Here is a 20,611-nt window from a genome sequence, read left to right as displayed (position 1 = left end):
ACATTTATTTGGCTATTGTAAAATCTATGGCAAAAAAGTCTTCCATGACACTCAATGAAAACAATGCATTCATGACCAGTTTAAATATTTATAGAAAGTATAGTGGAGGAAGTGAGCTAAACCAAGGAAGGAGTTCCTCTAGAGACCTCAAAAGAATGTTTCATGGCCATGCCAGTGTCGCCTCTACCTTGAGAACGGTCAAACTAATCATGTGCTTTTGTTTCTCCAGGGAGAAGTTGGCAGTGGCCCGACTACAGCGAGAAGTTGCCCAAAGAACAAGTGAGGGGGCCATGGTAAGTCCTGACCGCCGTCTCCTCATTCACAACATCCAGAGGTCTCTGGCTTGAAAGCTGCTTTGCCTCATTAACAATATCTAAGGAAAATATTTGCTTGCAGCAAACTTAATGATATTTTGGCCAAATGATGTATTTATAATACAATTTGTACAGCTCTGCCATTTGCCATCAGAGTGAGAGATATTAATTGAAAAAAAAAATGAGGCTTTAAATAAGATGTTCACATGTCCAAGGATTATAAGGCTTTGTTTTCTGAAGGTCAGACTTCCAGTAGTGAGCACAATGTCCACAAATGAGTAGCAGTTCAACATAATTCAGACCTCTCAGTTCTTTGGATTTAAAAAACAAACAACAGCCATCTTGGTGTTCTGAAAAAAGAACACCAGGATGTTTGCTAATGTAATTGTCTTTATTATTTTCCTTCTCTTCACTATTTGCAATATATTTTTCCTTGTCCTTTTCAGCTTGTGCCATTTGGAAAACTGATGTTTCCTTGTGTTTTGAATTGTACTAAAAATCAATACGGTTATTTTGGTCCATAGCAACTTCATTTTACAGACTGTGTTTGCCAAAGTATCTGCCTCTGTGCCACTTATAACATCAGAGATGACTGTCTGGGGACCTGGGGAATGCATGTGTGGAGTAACTGCTGTTGCTACTTCTGAAACGAAAATACAACACCAGATTTATTTTTTCCCCCACTTATGGCAAAACAATGGAATGTATGCAAGTTTTCAGTAAAAGAATTAGATAAGTAGCACATTTTTATACCCTAAAGGCTGCTTCCATTTGATTTCATGAGAGTTAATTGACAGGCCATCCACTGAAAAGGGTAAGAGATTTGCAAAATGTGCTGGCCTTATACTTCTGTCAACAGGGAAATCAAAGGGCTAGAGTAAGAGGCCAAATGTTGAGTGGGGTCTGGAAGGCACAGTAGCCCATGAACATGCTAAAATACTTAGGAAGGTGATCACAGTGTTTATTTTGCTAGGGATCTTAATGCAGAAAGAATCTTGAATGTTCAAATGATATGAAGAAACATTCATACTGGGTGTGGTGGCTCATGCCTGTAATCTTAGCACTTTGGGAGGCCGAGGTGGGCAGATCACCTGAGGTCAGGAGTTCGAGACCAGCCTGGCCAACATCGTGATACACTGTCTCTACTAAAAATACAAAAATTAACTGGGCGTTTTATAGATGGTGGGCATCTATAATCCCAGCTACTCAGGAAGCTGAGTTTTGAGAATTGTTTGAACCTGGGAGGTGGAGGTTGCAACGAGCCGAGATTGTGCCATTGCACTCCAAAGACCCTGTCTCCAAAAATAAAAAAATAAATAAATAAGAAAACATTCACCTGCATCTTTGAGCAATGAAATGGAAACAGGATGGAGAAAATAAAGGCCTAGTTGGATGGTGGACTGAGCATTTCCAATCTGAACTTCTTACTACATTTCAACATGTTGATGTGGTAGGTCATTCTGTAACGTTTCAGTCTTTTGTTTAGGACTAGCTCCTGCTCACCACTTCGTCAGCGATGTTCTAGTTGAATATGAGGAAGTAATTTAACTTTCCTAGGTCAGTTTCCTCACCTTTAAAATGGGGAGGTGGGAATTTTGTGATTCTTTTAACTTAGTGGATCATGATTTTAAGCATTTGCTCGTGTGAAGTTTTCATGGTATTTTCATGATATGAATCTCTTTCTGGTAATAACGAAATGTTATTTAAGCTCATAGGAAGAACAGGCCTTGAAAGAATGAACTTTTATTCTTTCTCACTCTGACATTGAATGTACTTGAGTTAAAATGATCTCAGACAGCTGTCTAGTCTTTTACAAAGACAAAAACCCCCTTTTAAAACATTATAGAAGTTCAGTGTAGAAAATACACAGAAAACACGGGCACAAGGACGACCCCAGTTGCTCAAAAAATGACTTTGGAAAAGTTATGAATGTTTCATTATTCTAATTTTAATTATGCTAATGAAAAATCACATGTTTGTATTGATTGCTTTGGCAATGTTTATCAAAAACCATTTATTATGTGCCCAGCACTATTCTAGGCACTGGAGAAACAGTGAACACAGGCAAAATCTGACAGCTTACAGTCTAGTGGTTGGTGAGACAGATATTCAATGTAATTAAAATGTTAGGACATAGAAGCAGCTATGAGAAAATAAAAGAGCAGGGTAGGGGAGATTGGTAGTTATAGGGGTTCACCATTTAAAATAGAACATGCAGAATATTGGGAGGCCATTGCTCAGGAATTCGAGCCCAGCCTGGACAACATAGTAAAACCCTGCTCTACAGAAATATAAAACAGTAGCCATGTGTGGTGGTGCATGCTGTGATCCCATCTACTTGGGAGGTTGATGGAAGAGGAGCATTTGAACCCAGGAGACAGAGGTTGCAGTGAGCCATGATCATACTACTATATTCTAGCCTGGGCGACAGAGCAAAACCCTGTCTCTAAATAAATAAATAAATAAATTAGAACATGCATAGCAGAAAATCACTGAAAAGTTAATATCTGAGCAAAACCTGAAGGAGGTGAAGGAGTTTTTACCATGAGGATTTCTGGGGGAGGGGCATTCTAGCAGGGATATCAGCAAATGCAAAGGCCTGGAGTGCCAGGGGAACTGCATGCTGGCAGGGCTGGCTTGAAAGGAGTGAGAGGAGAAGGTGAGGAGTAAAAGAGAAAGCAAAAAGTGATGGGGGTGGGGGGTAGGGAGAACAGGGGGAATGGGTGCACCCTCAAGGTCTCAATGGATCCCTGACTCATGCTTTGAGAGATGGGAACCATTGGAAGGCTTCTAACAAGGCCTAAGTATTAAGTGATTGAACTTAATACTATTCATATTCTTACCATCTCCCTTCCCATTCCATGATTTGTCACATTTCAATTCCTTGGAGACACCATAAGCCCTGACTTTCATTAATTTCTTTATTTTAGCTTTTCTTGCTCTTTCTCAGTGACTTTTTCTCCCTGTTCCTTTACATAGTCAAACTCCTCTGAGTTTTCTATTTAATTATGTGCTTCAGCTTTTCCGCTCCTAGAGTTCATTTATTTCTGAAGTCCTGATTCTTTCAGTATCTGACAGCTCCTAAAAAATCAGGCTGTTCCATTAATCCGTTAACTTTAATTATTGCTGTTACAAGGTTTGTTTCACAGAACTTTTGTTACGTCTATAGCAGAAATGGAAAACAGTTCATCACAATAGATCACCATATGTATTTAGAGACTACTGTTGATAGTTTTTTTATGTTTTATTTACATGAAAGGAAAATGGTATAGAAGAAATTATATAAGCAGTCTTTACAGAAAAGCTATGTAATTAAATTGAAGCTGATATTTATTTTAAAGTTATCAACAAACCTGTTATAATCAAAATCTTCAATACAAACCATGCCCTCTTTAAAATTTGGTTTTGTGCAATAAATCTCTACACTTACAAGTTTTAAGATAGTCCCAAGGCAGCATTTTGAGAGGTTTATTTTACGTTATATTATATTATATTATATTATATTATATTATATTATTTATTTTTGAGATGGAGTTTTGCTCTTGTCACTGAGGCTATATAGTGCAGTGGCATGGTGTTGGCTGACTGCAACCTCTGCCTCCTTGATGAAGCGATGCTCTTGCCTCAGTCTCCAAAGGAGCTGGGATTATAAGCCCTCACCACCACGCCCAGCTAATTTTTGTATTTTTAGTAGAGATGGGGTTTCACCATGTTGGCCAGGCTGGTCTCGAACTCCTGACCTCAGGTAATCTCACCTTGACCTCCCAAAGTGCTGGGATTACAGGTGTAAGCCACCATGCCTGAGATTTCTTTTATTTTTTTAATAAGCTTTTAATTTTGAAATAATTTTAGATTTACAGAAAAGTTACACACCTGCCTACCCTTTACCCAGTTTCCCCTAATGTTAAACATCTTACATAATTGTGGTGTAATTGTCAAAACTAAGAGATTAGCATTGGTATACTACTATTAATTAAACTTGAGACTTTATTAGAGCAGTTTTTCTAGCAATGCTCCTTTTCTGATCTAGGATCCAGTACAGGGTACCACATTGCATTTTCTTCTAAAAAGAAGATGACTTTTTAGTTATCTAATTGACTACATATGTAGAAGTAATGCGAGCTTGAAAGTGAGACCAGCCTGGATCCAAAGTCTATCCCCACTAGTAGCTACCTAAGTGCTGTTAATTTGGACATGTTACTTCACTGTGTTTGTTTGTTTGTTTAATCAATTTTGCTTTTTTGTTCTGTTAACTCAGATCTTTATTTTTGGAAACTTTCTTCAGCCTACTAGATGTTTTATATTTGTTGTCTTTGTTCTTAGTTTCCTCTTCCAGGAAATAAATGCCACCACTGTTTTTCATACTTACTGTTCAGTATTTTTTACAAACTCTCTGAGATTATGTTTCTGTTCATTCTGGGAGGTTGTTTCAGCTTGTGCTGAAATATCACTGGCTCAGTTTACTGAGAGGCCTCTTCCGTCCTTAACACTTCCGTGTTGTCTTAAACATTGGTATGTATAAAAATGGTCCATCCTACCCCAAGAGTATGAAGGTGTTCATTCTCATTATCTCCTATAACTTTTATAGTTTTTTTAAATGTAAATGTTTGAAAATTTCAGTTGGAATTAATTTGGCATGAAGTAGAGATCAGAGAGAAATGTTTCCCCAAATTAATAGCCGATTTTTCAACATCATTTAATGAACAGTACAGCTTTTATTACTACCCTTACCATATTACAAATGCTCATATCAACCTATGTCAATTACTTGACTGCTTATATGTTTCCATTGAAAGTTCTGTTACACAAACTAGTCCTGAATATAGAAAATGAGATCCTCAACTCACTTTTAAAAAATAAACACTTTTATTACAGAAAATTGCAAATACAGTCTAGAGTGTTTACGTGTATCTTGTACCCAATTTTCTCTATTATGAATACTTTACATTAGCATGGTACACTTGTCACAGCTGATGAACTAATATTGATACACTATTAATGAAGTGTATGCTTTATCTAGATTTCTGTGGTTTTAACTAATGTTCTTTTTCTGCTCCAGGTTCCAATCCAAGAAACACATTACATTTACTTATCATACTCCTAAAGCTTCTCTTGGTTTTGACAGTTTCTCAGGCTTTCCTTGTTTTTGATAACTTGGTAGATTTAAGAATACTGGTTAGGTTTTTGTGGGATTTGTCTCATTGGGATTTGTCTGATGTTTTTCTAACAATTAGATTTGGGTGTATTTTGGGGAAGTAAACCATGAGTTAAATAGCCATTTTTTATCACACCATATCAAAAGTATGTATTATCAACATGACTTGTCTCTGATTTTTTGTTTTGAGATAGGGTCTTGCTCTGTTGCCCAGGCTGGAGTGCATTGGTGCAATGTCAGCTCTCTGCAACCTCTCCTCCCAGGCTCAAGAGTTTCTACTACCTCAGCCTCCTGGGTAACTGGGACTACAGGTGCATGCCACCATGCCCAGATAAGTTTTGTAATTTTTGTACAGACAGGATCTCACCACATTGTCCAGGCTGGTCTCGAACGCCTGGGCTCAAGTGATCCACCTGCCTTGGCCTCTTAAAGAGTGGGATTACAGGCGTGAGCCACTGCGCCTGGCCCAGCTTGTCACTGTTGAGATGAATCTTGATCATTTGGCTGAAGTAGTGTTTGTCAGATTTCTCCACTGTAAAGTTACTCTTTGCCTCCCCACCACCCTTCCTCTCCTGTACTCTTTGGGAGGAAGTCACTAGGTGTAGCACATACTTTTGGACTTGGGAAATATGCTCCACCTCCTTGAGGGTGGAATATCTACAGAAATTATTTTGAATTCTTCTGCATGAGACATTTGTCTCTTCTTTCTTATTATTTACTCAATCATTTATTTATATGACTGCATTGATATTTATTTTATACTTTGCATTGTAAAGCAGTACTACTTTATTTTTGGCTCTAATTATCCTAGCTTTTGGTTTCTCTGAAATGCTCAACTTGTTTTTTTCTGTTGTTGTTGTTGTTGTCATGATTGCTTTTCCTTTTATTTTTTTCTTAGCACTTTTTCTTTCTTTCTGGCACTGTAAGATGCTCCAGGCTTATCTTGGGTATTTCTTACGCCTGTCTTAGAATCAACAATTTTTCCAAGGTCAACCTGGTTCCTGTTAATGGACAGAGTTACTTGAAACCAAGATCTGGGTGCTGTGTACCAGCCCACATTCATAAGGCTTATTTAAAATGGTATTTATTCCAGGAATGCAGTGACACACAGGGGCTTTCTAACAATGACTGCCTAATATTGGAAAAATCATTAATATAATTGACAGTAGTAATAGAAGGTTAAAGGAGAAGAAAAATCTCAATTTTATACACATAGTATAAAATATTTGATAAAATCTAATACTAGTTTATAATTTTAAAAAAGGAAATTCCCTTAAATTGATAAAGGATGTCTCCACTAAGAATCTTTAGTAAACATTGTACTTAATGATAAAACGTTAGAAATGTTCCTTTTAAAAACCATAACCAGACTAGGATGACTTCTGTCACTGCCTCATTTTATTGTTGTACTTCTGGTCCTAGCTACTGAAGTAAGAAAATTAGTGTAAGAGCTGGGCAAAAAGCATAGTTTAAATTATTTACAAGTAATGATTTCTTAGTAGAAAATCTAAAGGAATCTTTAGTCAAAATTTAGAAGATTGCTGTATATAAAATGAATTAATAGAATTCCTACATATCAATCATCAGCCCTTAGAAAATATAGTTTTAAGCTATAATATTTAAAATAGTAAAAAAGGCATATAGGAATAACTCTAAGAAGAAATGTATGAGATATTGATGGAGAAAATTATTAATGGATGTAAAAAGAGATATATGTATGGCATATTCATGGAAAGGAAGATGGAATACCATAAAGATATCACCTTACCCCCAAATGATTTATGCTTTCAGTTTAATCTTAATGAGAATCCCAAGAAGGTTTTCACAGCATTTGGCAAGCTAATACAAATATTACTATGAAAATATACAAGTTTAAATACATATGACATGATTTTAAAAAAAGATAATGGGAGGATTTGGTGTCCCCTACACTTGAATATTTGTTTTAAAGATAAAGCAAATTAGCGTGATGTCGGGACAAAGATATTCAAATAAGCTAGAGAACAGAATGAAAAGCTTTGAAGGAGACCCACACATATATAGGAATATATAATGGAAGTAGAATTACAATTTAGTGAGAATAAAATGGACAATTTTAAAAGGCTGCTGTGACAATTTTTATCTATCTATCTATCTATCTATCTATCTATCTATCTATCTATCTGTCTATCTGTCTATCTATGTATCTATGTATGTATGTATGTATGTATGTATCTATCTATCTATCTATGTATCTATCTATCTATCTATCTATCTATCTATCTATCTATCTATCTAATTTCAGAGTCTGGCTATGTCACCCAGACTGGAGTGCAGTGGCACAACCTGGCTCATTGCAACTTCTGCCTGTTGGGCTCAAGCTTCCCATCTGCCTCACCCTCCCAAGTAGCTGGTACTAAAGTCACACACCACCATGCCTGGCTATTTTTTTTTTTTTTTTTTTGTAGAGATAAGGTTTATCATGTTGCCCAGGCTGGTCTAGAACTACTTGGCTCAAGGGTTCCACCTGCCTTGACTCAAGGGATCCACCTGCCTCAGCCTCTCAAAGTGGTAGAATTACAGGTGTGAGCCACCACGCCTGGCTTGCTGTGACAATTTATATAGTAAATGATACCATTTCATTGCTACCAAATACCATGGGCAAAAGTACATTTTGGATAAATAAAAGACTTATAAAAGTAAAATGCGCAAAGCTAGCTGGTAGGAAAGTATCATGACCAATAAATTTTGAAATTTCTCTTTTAGAAAAATGCACATTGTAAATCAAAACATCACTGGGTTAGCACCCCATGCCCATTTATTTGGGAAAACTTTAGAAGTCTGAAAACATCAGTAGGCAAGTATATGTAGAAATGGAAATTCTAGTGGGAGTTTTAATTTCTGTTACCCAGTAACGTTGAAGCCAAAACACAACTTGTGACCCAGCAATTCCACTTACATGTTTCTGTCCTAGAAAATCACTAACTGTATATATGCAAAAAGTGGCTCATATAAATATTTACTCTTTAGCACTGTTTCTAAAAATGAAAGAGTCAAAACAATTTCAAGGCCCCTCACGAGGACAAATGAATAAACTGATTTCTTCAAACAGTGAAATAATATCCAGCAGTTAAAATGAAGTCGATCTGTGTGTGTGAACATGGCAGATGTCAAAAACAACATAAGAAAAAAATCTAACATGTATGGAAATAACACGTACCAAATTTGGATACCTCTGATGAGGGGGGAGTCTTCAGTTATATCCATTTATTTAATGTTTTGATGAAGCAGATATCCTAAAATGTTTAAAACTGTGAAATCTGAATGGTGTTAACTGATGTCTCATTTTGAGTATTTAAACTATTTTATCAGTATCAATCTGATAGCGAATTTAAATAAAATTCTTAAATTAAAATAAAACCATAATACTATCAGAAAAGCAGACATGAGAAAGTAGAAAAAAATATTAGCTTTCCTAGGGGAAATTTTAGAGAATATGTTTTTTCATTTTTATGATCTGGGTATAGTGAAGGCATGTCTAAGCATGACACTAGGGTCATAAACTGTGAAGGTAAAAGATAGAGAATAGACATTGTAAAAAGCAATAACTTCTGTTGAGCAAAAGGTTACATAAAACCAAGTTAATAAATTAAGCACCCTCTTTTTTATTCCAACAGATAAAACACTTGTAAAGAGATAAAATTTTAGGAATTTGCAGAAAAATCTTCAGAATAATGCTGTGGATTTTATAGTGGATTTAGTCCAACTTTAAACTATCTTTCAAAAGTTGGAACAGTTTGAAACCTTTAGATTTTCCTAAGATTCTTTCAAGGAAAAATACTATTCCCAAAGATTGTATTCTTTCTGTATAGCGCTCTCCCCTCCAGGTAACCCCTGCTGACTCCAGGACTGCCCACACTCAGATTTAGGTAAGTTCCTCCCTTCTTTTATTCCAAGTCAGATACTGGAGGCAGAGATAGCATTCTGCCAGGAAACATGGAGATTTTATCCTGGTTTGTTCCATTTTCAAACAAGGCAAGACTTTTAGAAGACAACTTTCTTAAGCACAGAATCTCCTAGTTCCTCTGGTGGCTGGGATGGCCTTCTATGTCTCTGTGTTGTTTTTGAGATGAGACAGAGAAGTGTAGGACACCATGAAGCATAATGCTTTCTTTCCATTGTACTTTAAGAAATTGTCGTAAAACTTACACGTGGTGAAATGCATGTCTTCATTGTCTTATTTGATGAGTTTAGATCGACTTGTGAAACAACACCCTGCTCCAGGTATAGAATATTTTTATCACCACAATAAATTCTCTTTTAACTCTTTTCAGCCACACACCCACCCCTGCAGAAACAATCATTGATATACTTTATGTAATGTATGTATCGGTCTTGCCTGTTTTCGAACTTTATGTAAATGTTTAGAGTGTGTACTCTTTTTTGTCTGGCTTCGTTGCTTCAACCTAATGTTTTTGAGGTTCATCTATATTTTGTGTGTCTTGGTACAGTAGTCAGTCCTCTTTTATCTAAGGCTTCAGTAGCTGCCATTTCTGTTTTCTGTGGCTAGCTGTAGTCTGAAAATATTGAGTAGAACATCCCGGAAGTAAATTATAAGTTATAAATTGTGTGCCCTGCTGAGTAACATGATGAAATCAAATGGCATCTTGTGGGGTCTGACGATGTGAGTCATTCTTATGTCCAGCAGATTCACGCTGTAGACGCCACTGCCTGTTAGTCACTTACTAGCCAGCTTGGTTATCAGATCAACTATAGTGGTATCTCAGTGCTTGTTTCCAAGGAACACCTATTTTACTTTTACTCTAGGATGTTGTTATAATGATTCTATTTTATTATTGTTGTTAATCTCTCACTGTGCACAATTTAGAAACTAAACTTTATCATAAGTACATGTATATTATAAGAAAAAATAGTATATATAAATAGGGTTTGGCACTACACGTCGTTTCAGGGTCCTGGAACATATTCCCTGTGGATAAGCCGGGACAACTGTATCTTGGGTTTTAAAAAATAGCCGGCCGGGCACTGTGGCTCACAGCTGTAATCCCAGCACTTTGGGAGGCCGAGGCCAGTGGATCACGAGGTCAGGAGATGGAGACCATCCTGGCTAACACGGTGAAACCCCGTCTCTACTAAAAATACAAAAAATTAGCCAGGCGTGGTGGTGGGCGCCTGTAGTCCCTGCTACTCAGGAAGCTGAGGCAGGAGAAGGGCGTGAACCCGGGAGGCGGAGCTTGCAGTGAGCCAAGATAGCGCTACCGCACTCCAGCCTGGGCGACAGAGCGAGACTCCATCTCAAACAACAACAACAACAACAACAAACAAATTAAAAATAGCCGAGTGGTATGTTCCTTTATGAATACACTACAATTTGTTTATCCACATTACTTTTGACAGATATTTGGGCTATTTGCAGTGTGGCATATTATGAATAAGACTGCTATGAAATTCTTGTGCATTGGTTTTTTAAACATATCAGTCTATTATGAGAAATGATTTGCAAATATGTTCTCCCATTCTGTAGGTATTCTTTTAGCTTTCTTGATAGTGTCCTTTAAAACATGAATGTTTTGAATTTTGAAGAATTCCAATTTGGTTTTTCTTTTGTTGCTTTTACTTCTAGTATCATATCTAACAAGTCTTTAATCCGGAGTCATAAAGGATTTTCCTGTAAGAGTTTTGTAGTTTTAGCCCTTCTTTACATTGAAGTCTGTGGTCTCTTTTGAATTATTTTTCTGTGTGTGGCTTGAGGAAGGGGTCCAACCTCATTCTTTTGCATGTGGCTATCTAATTGTCCTAGCACCATTTGTTGAAAAGAATATTTTTTCTTTATTGAATTGCTTTGGTGCTCTTTTTGAAAATCAATTGACGTGAACCTGAAGGTTTGTTTCTGAACTTTGAATTCTATTACATTGATCTATTAGTCTATCTGTGTGCCAGTAACAAACTGTCTAAGTTTCTTTAGTAATCAAGTAACACAAGTACTACTATGTAGTAAGTTTTAGAATTGAGGAAATTGAAAAGTGTGTGTTCTCTTTTTCCTTTCTTTAAAGATTTTTTGCTATTCTAAGCCCTTTGCATTTGCGTTTCCTTATCAGTTTTAGCATCAACTTGTTCATTTCTGCAAAAAAAAAAAAAAAAGAAAAGAAAAAGCCAACTGCCATTTGATAGGAAATGCATTGAATGGGTCAAATTAGTTCTACTGGGTCTTGGGTTTCCATATGAATGAAATCTGGACTATATGCTTTTTTTGTGTCTTAATTCTTCCACACAGCATAACGTTGTTGAAATTCATTCATGTCATTACGTAAATTAGTAAGCAGTTCCTTCCTTTAGTTGCTGATTAGTAGTTCATTGTATAAATATACACACTTTTATTATACATTTGGGTGGTTTCCAATTTTGGGCTGGTATGAATTAAGTTACTATGAACATTCATGTGCAAGTCATTATTATGGGCATATATTTTTATTTCTCTTTGATAAATACCTAGGAGTGAAATTGCTAGTATTATGGTATATGTTTAACTTTAAAATAATGAACCATTCTGTTTCTCAAAGTAGCTGTTCCACTTTAGATTTCCACTAGAAATACGTGAGAGATTTGGTTGATTGATATTCTTGTTAACATTTGAAATAGTCAGTTTTATTTTTAGCCAATGTAATTGGTATGTATTTATATCTCATACGTTAATTTGCATTACCTTGATGATAAAAGATGTTGAGTACTTTTCATATACTCATTGTCCATTTATGTATTTGTTAAATTCTTTTGCCTATTTGAGGGAGGTGACTGGTTTTTAAAGAAATCATTGAGTTGTATGAGTTCGTTACATATTTTGAATATAAGTCTCTTGTCAAAATATGTGTTGCAATTTTTCTCCCATTCTTTGGTTAGCATATTTATTTTAAATAATGGTGTCTTTAGATGAGCAGAAGCAGTCTAGTATTGAAACTCTATTTATTTTTCTAGTTTATGCTTTCTGTATTCTAAGAACATTTGCCTACCCTGTGTTTACAAAAAATATTGTTTTGTCTTTTCTTCTACAAGTTTTATAGTTTTAGATTTTATGTTTTAGGTCCATGATCTGTTGGGGCTTAATTTTTATCTCTGATGTGTGTTTAGGGGTAAAGTTGTATTTTTTAAAATGTAGATATCCACATTTGTATCATTTTTTGAAATGAATTTACCTCCTTTATTGAATTTCTTGGTGCCTTTGTTGAAAACCCTTTGCCTCTATTTGTACAAGTTAATACCTGGACTCTAACTTCTCTGAGAATATTTCTATCTGTTTGTGCTTTGCAAATACCATACTATTTGCTTATGTTGATTGTGTAATAAGATTTTTAAAAAGAACTTTGTTCTTTTCCAAGATATTTTTGCTGTTCTAGGTCCCTTTAATTTCCATGTCAATATTGGAATCAGCTTGTCAATTTCCTCACACTACCTCCAGTGACTTTTTAATAACAGCATTGAGTCTCTATATCAATGTGGGCAGAAGTGATATCCTAAAATATTGAAACTTTTAATCCACAAATATGATGTACATCTCTTTTCATTTAGGTCTTCCTTAGTATCTCAGCAATATTTGTTGTTGGCATAGAGCTCCTGAACCCTCAATATTTTTTACTTTTTGATGACAATGAAACAAAATTTGTTACAAGTTTTATTTTCTAAATGCTTGTTGGTAGTTTCTTCCTTTCAGAACTTCAAAAATGTTCCACTTCCTTCTGGTTTCCATGATTTCTAAAGAGAAACCTACAGTCATTAGAATTATTCTTCCCCAGTTTCTTTCTCTGGCAATTTTCAATATTATTCTTATTTTTTCTTTAGTTTTCTGCAGTGTGGTTATGATGTACTTGGGCATAGATTTCTTTGAAATTATCCTGTTTGGGGTTCACTGAGTTTCTTGAATCAGCAAATTTGTCTTTCACCATTATTTCTTCAAATACATACATATTTGCACCACACTTTTTCTCCTGTCTTTCTGAGGCTGTTGATATAAATGCTTTAACTTTTATTATTGCCCTTCATTTTTGTTCTCTTTTGAACATACTGGGTAATATCTATCGATATATTTCCACATTAATTGATTCTTGGTCATCTCCATTCTGGTATTGTCAATCCAGTGAATATTTTATTTTGCTTTCTCTAATTTTTCAGTTTTAACATTTTTCTTTGTATCCTCTGTTTCTTTGCTGAGACATTCTATCTTTCCACTTTTCAAGAGTTTGCCCTTGGTTTTTTTTTTTTTTTTTTTTTTTTGAGATGGGGTCTCACCCTGTCACCAGGCTGGAGTGCAGTGGCGTGATCTCAGCTCGCTGCACCCTCCACCTCCTGGGTTCAAGTGATTTCCCTGCCTCAACCTCACGAGTAGCTGGGACTATAGGCACACACCACCATGCCCAGCTAATTTTTTGTATTTTTAGTAGAGACGGGGTTTCACCATGTTGGCCAGGATGGTCTTGATCTCCTGACCTTGTGATCTGCCCACCTTGGTCTCCCAAAGTGCTGGGATTACAGGCGTGAGCCACCGCGCCCAATCATTTGCTCTTCTTTTTAAAAGAAGGTTATATTTTGTTCTTTAAAGTCCTGGTTTTTTGTTGTTGTTGTTGTTGTTGTTTTTGAACCAACATCTGTGTCATCTTGGGGTTGTTACCTGTTGATCTTTTTTTCTCATGAGTTGAGGTTTTCCCTGTTCTTCACATACTGAGTGATTTTGGACTGTATCTTGGATATTTTGGATATTGTATTACGGCATTCTTGATCTTGCTTTAATTCAAAAGATAATGTTGATTTGTTTTATTTTAGCTGGCAATTGGCCAGGTTAGGTTCAGGCCTCAAGTTCTGACCTGCCTTCTGTGGGCTGTGGTTCTAATGTCACTTGACTTTCCACAGCGTTCACAATACTTTTGGATTTGTTCCATGTGTGCACTACCTGAGGCCAGTGTGACCTTGTCTCTGCTCTTCTTTGTAGCTCAATCCTCCTGGTCTCTGTGTGGTGTTTATGATCAGATCTACACAGGTGTAGTTCAGAGGCAAACATAGTACTTCACGCATGACTTTGTGATATTGTTCCTTTGATGGTTTTCTGTCTTTGTGAACTCTCTGGCATTGTTAGCCTTATTGGAGCCTCCTTTCCTGATCCTTTGTCTAGAATGCTAGAACATGAGTTTTTCTTCTCTTCTGCCCACTTCTCATGATTGCATCTATGTCTAGAACAAAACAATCAGAAGATAGAGAGGGGGAAAAAGGTATCAGGAATTTGTCTCTTACTCTTCTGATTGAAGGTCCTCTGGGAAGGAAGAAGGTTCCCCTCCTTCAGAGCTATAGGTGATGACCCTGCCATCTGAGTGCCATCCTTCTGCTGCCACCATCAGTGCAAATTTGTCTGGGGCTAGGGAACAAGAGAAAGGAAACTAGAAAAAAACTAAACATTGTATGTCCCTGCTCCTCTGATCCTTTGGGGCTCCCTTTCTGCTCCTTGGACTAGGAAGAGAGCTGCTTCTGGAGCTTATTCTGTCCACATCTGATGTATACCTCTGAGTTTGGAGCTGTCTGTGAGTCTAGACCAGGTGATACCAGGAGGTGAAAAATGGTAGGCTAACTGCTGGTTCAGTGGAACTTCTAATTCTGGTTTCCTTCTCCGCTGCTACTGTTTACTTTCCAGAGTCCTTAGATAGATGTTCCATGTCTGGGATTTATATTTGTGTTCTGCGGTAGAGACTGGCTGGAGTATGCTTGTTTCATCTTTCCTGGAAATGGAACCCTCCAGTCATTTTTAGGCTGGGATGAAGACCTTCCCTTCAGCAGGGTTTGGAATATAAGCACTACAGAGGCTTTGGAGATTTCCTTTGCTTTAACCCAATGCCCAACGTTTGGAAATATGGGAGAACTCACACGTTCTGCTACAACTACTACAAAGCCAGCTGATAGTGTTTTGAGTCACTTGAGAGTTTCTATTGCTTCTTAGTTGCACTCCCAGCCTTTCCACCTCAGTGCTCTTCTCTGCATTAGAGGCTGTAGCAGTATATTCAGTGAAGATGTCAAGTGCTTGTGTGCCTCAGTTCTCTTACTTTTGTCCCCAGCTTTAGGAAGCTCTATGCCTTGGCTCCTCAGGGTAATTCTCTCTTAGCTCTCCCTGATCCATCCCCAGCAGCCAGTATTTCCTGCCTAGTGCTTATTGGAAGCCCATAATGCCTCAGGGGGTTCCTGTTCCCTGCTCTTAGCTTTCAGTGGTCCCTGCAGCTCATACACTTTAGAGGAAGTTCCTCTTTCTCTCACTCATCATTTCCAGTTGAAGATTCTGTGAAGGTCCATGGCACAACATTGTCAGGTGGGTAGCTGGAACTGCCTAGGGATTGTAAACCAACACGAGCATACTGAACCTTTATGTTTTTGTAAAACGTTACCTGGTTTCTTCTAACGCTCATTAATGGCAGCCTTCTCTTCTGTCCATCGTTTTACCCAGAAAGAAGGAAGCCATGGGTCTCCTCTTTATTTCCTTGTGGGTGCCGGGTGGCCGGGGAATCAATTCCTGGGTTTCAGTTCATGTATGTTTCTTAATGGCTTTACTTCTCTAGTAGGGGTTAAAATTTATAATCTTGACTCTATCAGTCTTATTTTCCTTGTTAGGGTGGCAACCATGTTTTCCTGAGACATATTATATCACAAGCTAAGTTTTATTTTTTCCTGTCAATATGTTATACAGTTATTTCAGCACCATTTGTTGAACAGGCTTCTCCTTTGGTGTTGAATTGCCTTGGCATATTTGTCAAATATTTTTTTCTGATTATTACTAAAATTCAGTTTCAGAATTTCTGATTTTTGTGATATTTCAAAAAGCCATAATAAGACCAGTTTTCAAGTGTAATTATCTCGATTTCTACACTAGTTAATTTCCATGCTTATGTTTGCCATTCTTCAATGGCCTATACAGACAAGGAAAATAATCCCCTTCAGTATTTATGGAGAACTTTCATCCAAATACCTTTTGCCTAGTGATTGATAGTGGCTTGAAAGAAAGACAAAATGAATTAAGAGGAAAGCATGACAAAAGTGTGCTAGATTTTACACTTGTTCTGAAGAGCCTTCTGTTGTCAAGGAGCCTGTGCTGTAAATGATTCTGGTTTTGTCTGTTTTCTGGACATCCTGGAAAAGTGCTTTCACTCTGTTCTTGGAAATCTGTGTCATCTAATAATCACATATTCTGAAACTTTTAACTTATGTCATTTCGATAGCCACACTTTTTAGAAGAACCTAATTTTTGAGCTCATAACCTGAGTGTTTGTGCCCATCTGATCATTCATGTTGTCACAGCTCTAGCTACTCTGCAGAGTTCGTGCACAAGGAAGTGAGGCGGCTTTTTATGTTGGTTATTGCTTCTGAGATGAACCTTTGGTGCATAGCACCTGCAGTATATGGTATGAAAAGCAGCAGTTGACATAAACTGGAGACACTCAGCATCTTATATGCCTGTGTTAGTGATTCAATCTACAAGTAATTTTATTAGAAGCTCTGAGAAGTCTTGGTGAGTAGACAGCTAACTTTGGTTAACTACTGTTAACTTTAAACTCAATGGAGCTAGAATTTTTTTTTCATATATACCTATGAACAATCAGTTATCTAGAACCTGTCTATACTTTCATGATCTCTTTTATCTAGCATAATAATTACCTGTTTATTATCTGGGCCTGTGAATGCAGGAATACGAATGCGTTGTCTTAAAATAATTCGCTTCACATGATTAGCACCAATATTTAGTTATATAAAATTTAAATCTTAGTATTAGGTATAAAAGTGAGCAAGCCTGAAGCTGCAGAAAATGAAAGACTATAGGAAGAGGTGTATAGTTACCAGAAATAGGAAATATGGGGATAGATAGTAGGAACACTTAGAAATTCAGGAGAGAAGTTCACCTTGGAATAGTAGATATAAAAATCATAACATCAATGTCCTTGGCCTGAGAGTTGTGCTTGCCTGATGTGAGGTCACAGAGGAGGATGTGCCTGTCCTATGTGTAATTAAACTAAGAAGCCAGGAAGCCAGGAAACTGACTTGTCAATTCCTGATGCTAAGTGTTGTTCATACCGTATATGTGGAATAAGATGCATTTCAGCAGCTTTGTGTGGAGGAAGATTTTTTTTTTCAGCCATTGGGTAAAAATCGTAGAATTACATCGTATTTGCTAATCTGTGTTTTATTGCTTCATGATGTGTAAACTGAGGTACACCAGCCTAAATGAGTGATTAATTCAGGTGTAGGATAACTACTTTTAAACCCTTTTCAAAGAGAGCTAGTGCCACCTTTCTCTAGCCTTCATTAGTTTTTTTTTTTTCAAAGGAGCCTTAGAATAATGTTCACTTTCTTACCTGAGTGCATACTAATGGCAGCATCATATATATGGGTGTGTATGTATATGCATGTTTATGCATATGCGCTTATGCATATGAATGTGTATTTGTGTATAACTGTGTATTAAATTTAAAAGCAGTAAAATCACTCTCAGGTTGCCCTTAGCAACTGTAGCGCCGCCACTGATCCAATTTGTATGTAGAAAATTATCAATATGCTTAATTTTTGATTAAAATATGTTGGTATTTTATAGAAACAGTCTTTTAAAATATGTGTTGGAATTAAATCAGAAATTTTCTTTCTATATCAAAAGACAAAATACATCCAAGTGACACAGAGATTACACATATTGTAGCTCCACTGAGTTTAAAGTTTAACAGTAAAGTTAAGCAAAGTTAGCTGTCTACTCACCGAGACTCCTCAGAGCTTCTAATATAATTACATGTAGGTGGAATCACTCATACAGGCCTATAAGATGCTGAGTTTCTCCAGTTTATTTGAACTGCTGCTTTTCATACCAACTTCTAGTGTTTATATTTATAAATTTCATAAAATTATAATCACTAGAATACACCGAATTTTAAGATGCTTGAAAAGTGAAAGTGTCTTCTCGCAAAAATTAATAATTTCTCTAGCTGTTTAATAAAAATTTTTAGTTGCTAGATAACTACTGTACATCCACCTGAAATTGTAAGAAATCATGCAGAGAGTACCCAGAGGACCCTTTACCCAATTTCCTTCCATGGTAATACCTTGCAAAACCATACTAAAATCATGGTATCAGTTGACATTAATGCAGTCAAAACACAAAGATTTCTACCACCACGTGGATCCCTTATGCTGTCCTTTCATAGCCACACCCATTTCCCCTTCTCCCCGTGCACTCTGTAACTCTGGCACCCATTAATCTATTCCCACATTTCTATCCTGTTGTCATTTCAAGAATGTTACATGAATGGAGTCATGTAGTATATAATTTTTTGGAGTTGTCCTTTTTCTGCCAGAATAATTCTTTGGAGAATCATTCAAGTTGTTGTATATATGAAGCGTTATTTCTCTTTTTAATTACTAAATACTATTCCATGACATGGATGTGCCACAACTTTTTAATCATTTACCTGTTGAAGGACATTTGGGTTGTTTTCAGTTTGGGGCTTTGTTTGTGAATAAAACTGCTGTAAACATTTGTGCACAGGTTTTTGTGTGAACATACGTTTTCATTTCTCTGAGATAAATTCCCAGGAATTGCAATGTGCTAAGTTGCATGATTAGTTATTTAAGAAACTGCTTAACTTTTCCAGAGCAGCTGTACCACTTGACATTCCTACCAGCAATGTGTGAGTGATTTGGTTTCTGCACATCCTCAGTTACCAGCCTTTGGTGTGTTACGACTGTTGTTGTTGTTGTTGTTGTTGTTGTTGCTAGTCTTTCTGGTAGTTATGTATTGATATCTCGTTATGGTTTTAATTTGCGTTACTCTAATGGTTAGTGGTATTGAATATCTTTTATGTGCTTATTTGTCACCTATGTATAATCTTTGAAATGTCTCTTCATGTCGTTTTACCCGTTTTCTAATTGAATTGTATTTTTTTTTTTTCCTGTTGAGCTTTAAGAGTCCATTGTGTATTCTAGAAACTAGTCCTTGGTAGTATATGTGGTATATAAATATTTTCTCCCAGTGTGTAACTGATTTACATCTCTTTTTTTTTTTTTTTTTTTTTTTTTTTTTTTTTTTGAGACGGAGTCTCGCTCTGTCACCCAGACTGGAGTGCAGTGGCCAGATCTCAGCTCACTGCAAGCTCCGCCTCCCGGGTTCACGCCATTCTCCTGCCTCAGCCTCCCGAGTAGCTGGGACTACAGGCGCCGCCACCTCGCCCGGCTAGTTTTTTGTATTTTAGTAGAGACGGGGTTTCACGGTGTTAGCCAAGATGGTCTCGATCTCCTGACCTCGTGATCCGCCCGTCTCGGCCTCCCAAAGTGCTGGGATTACAGGCTGGAGCCACCGCGCCCGGCCTGATTTACATCTCTTAACATGGATATTTCACAGAACAAAAGTTTTTGTTTTGATGATGCCCAGGTTTTCCCTTTTATGGATTTGTGCTACTGGTAGCAAGTCTAGGAACTATTTGCCTAGGTTTAGTTCTCAATGATTTTGTCCTATATTCTGAAAGTTTTACAGTTTCACTTTTAAGCTTGTGATACATTTGGTATAAGACTTAGGTTGAAGTTCCTTTCGTTGCCTATGGATGACCAAATTTCCCACTATTTTTTGAAGACTGTTTTTCCCACATTGAATTACTTTTGCATCTTTGTCAAAAATCGGTTGGACTTATTTATGCAGGTGTATTTCAGATTTCTTTATCGGGTCCCATTAATCTATGTCCATCCCTCCACTGATACCACACAATCGTGATTACTGCAGCAATATAATAAGTCTTGAAATTTAGTAGATTCTTCTCACTTTATTCTTCGTTTTTCACATTAGTTTTAGCTTTGCCTTTCCATATACATTTAGAATAATCCTGCCTATATTTACAAAACATCTCACTGGAATTTTTTTTTATATGTACTTTAAGTTCTAGGGTGCATCTGCACAACGTGCAGGTTTGTTACATATGTGTACATGTGCCATGTTGGTGTGCTGCACCCATTAACTCGTCATTTACATTAAGTATATTTCCTAATGCTATCCCTCCCCCCTCCCCCCACTCCATGACAGGCCCTGGTGTGTGATGTTCCCCACCCCGTGTCCAAGTGTTCTCATTGTTCAATTCCCACCTATGAGTGA

At 36.9% G+C, this 20,611-nt stretch overlaps 1 protein-coding gene across 1 annotated transcript in view; it reads left to right on the top strand.

Moving 5' to 3' along the window:
• Positions 1-20,611, top strand: part of NCKAP5 (NCK associated protein 5) — an 830,344-nt gene that overhangs the window by 339,232 nt on the left and 470,501 nt on the right. Inside the window, exon 4 of the mRNA XM_017854739.1 lies at positions 230-293. Coding sequence (XP_017710228.1) covers positions 230-293 — 64 coding nt within the window. The remainder of the gene's footprint in view (positions 1-229; positions 294-20,611) is intronic.

Source organism: Rhinopithecus bieti, unplaced genomic scaffold, assembly GCF_001698545.2.
Source record: "Rhinopithecus bieti isolate Rb0 unplaced genomic scaffold, ASM169854v2 scaffold_37914, whole genome shotgun sequence".
NCBI lineage: Eukaryota > Metazoa > Chordata > Mammalia > Primates > Cercopithecidae > Rhinopithecus > Rhinopithecus bieti.
This window is presented reverse-complemented; position numbering and strand designations above follow the sequence as displayed.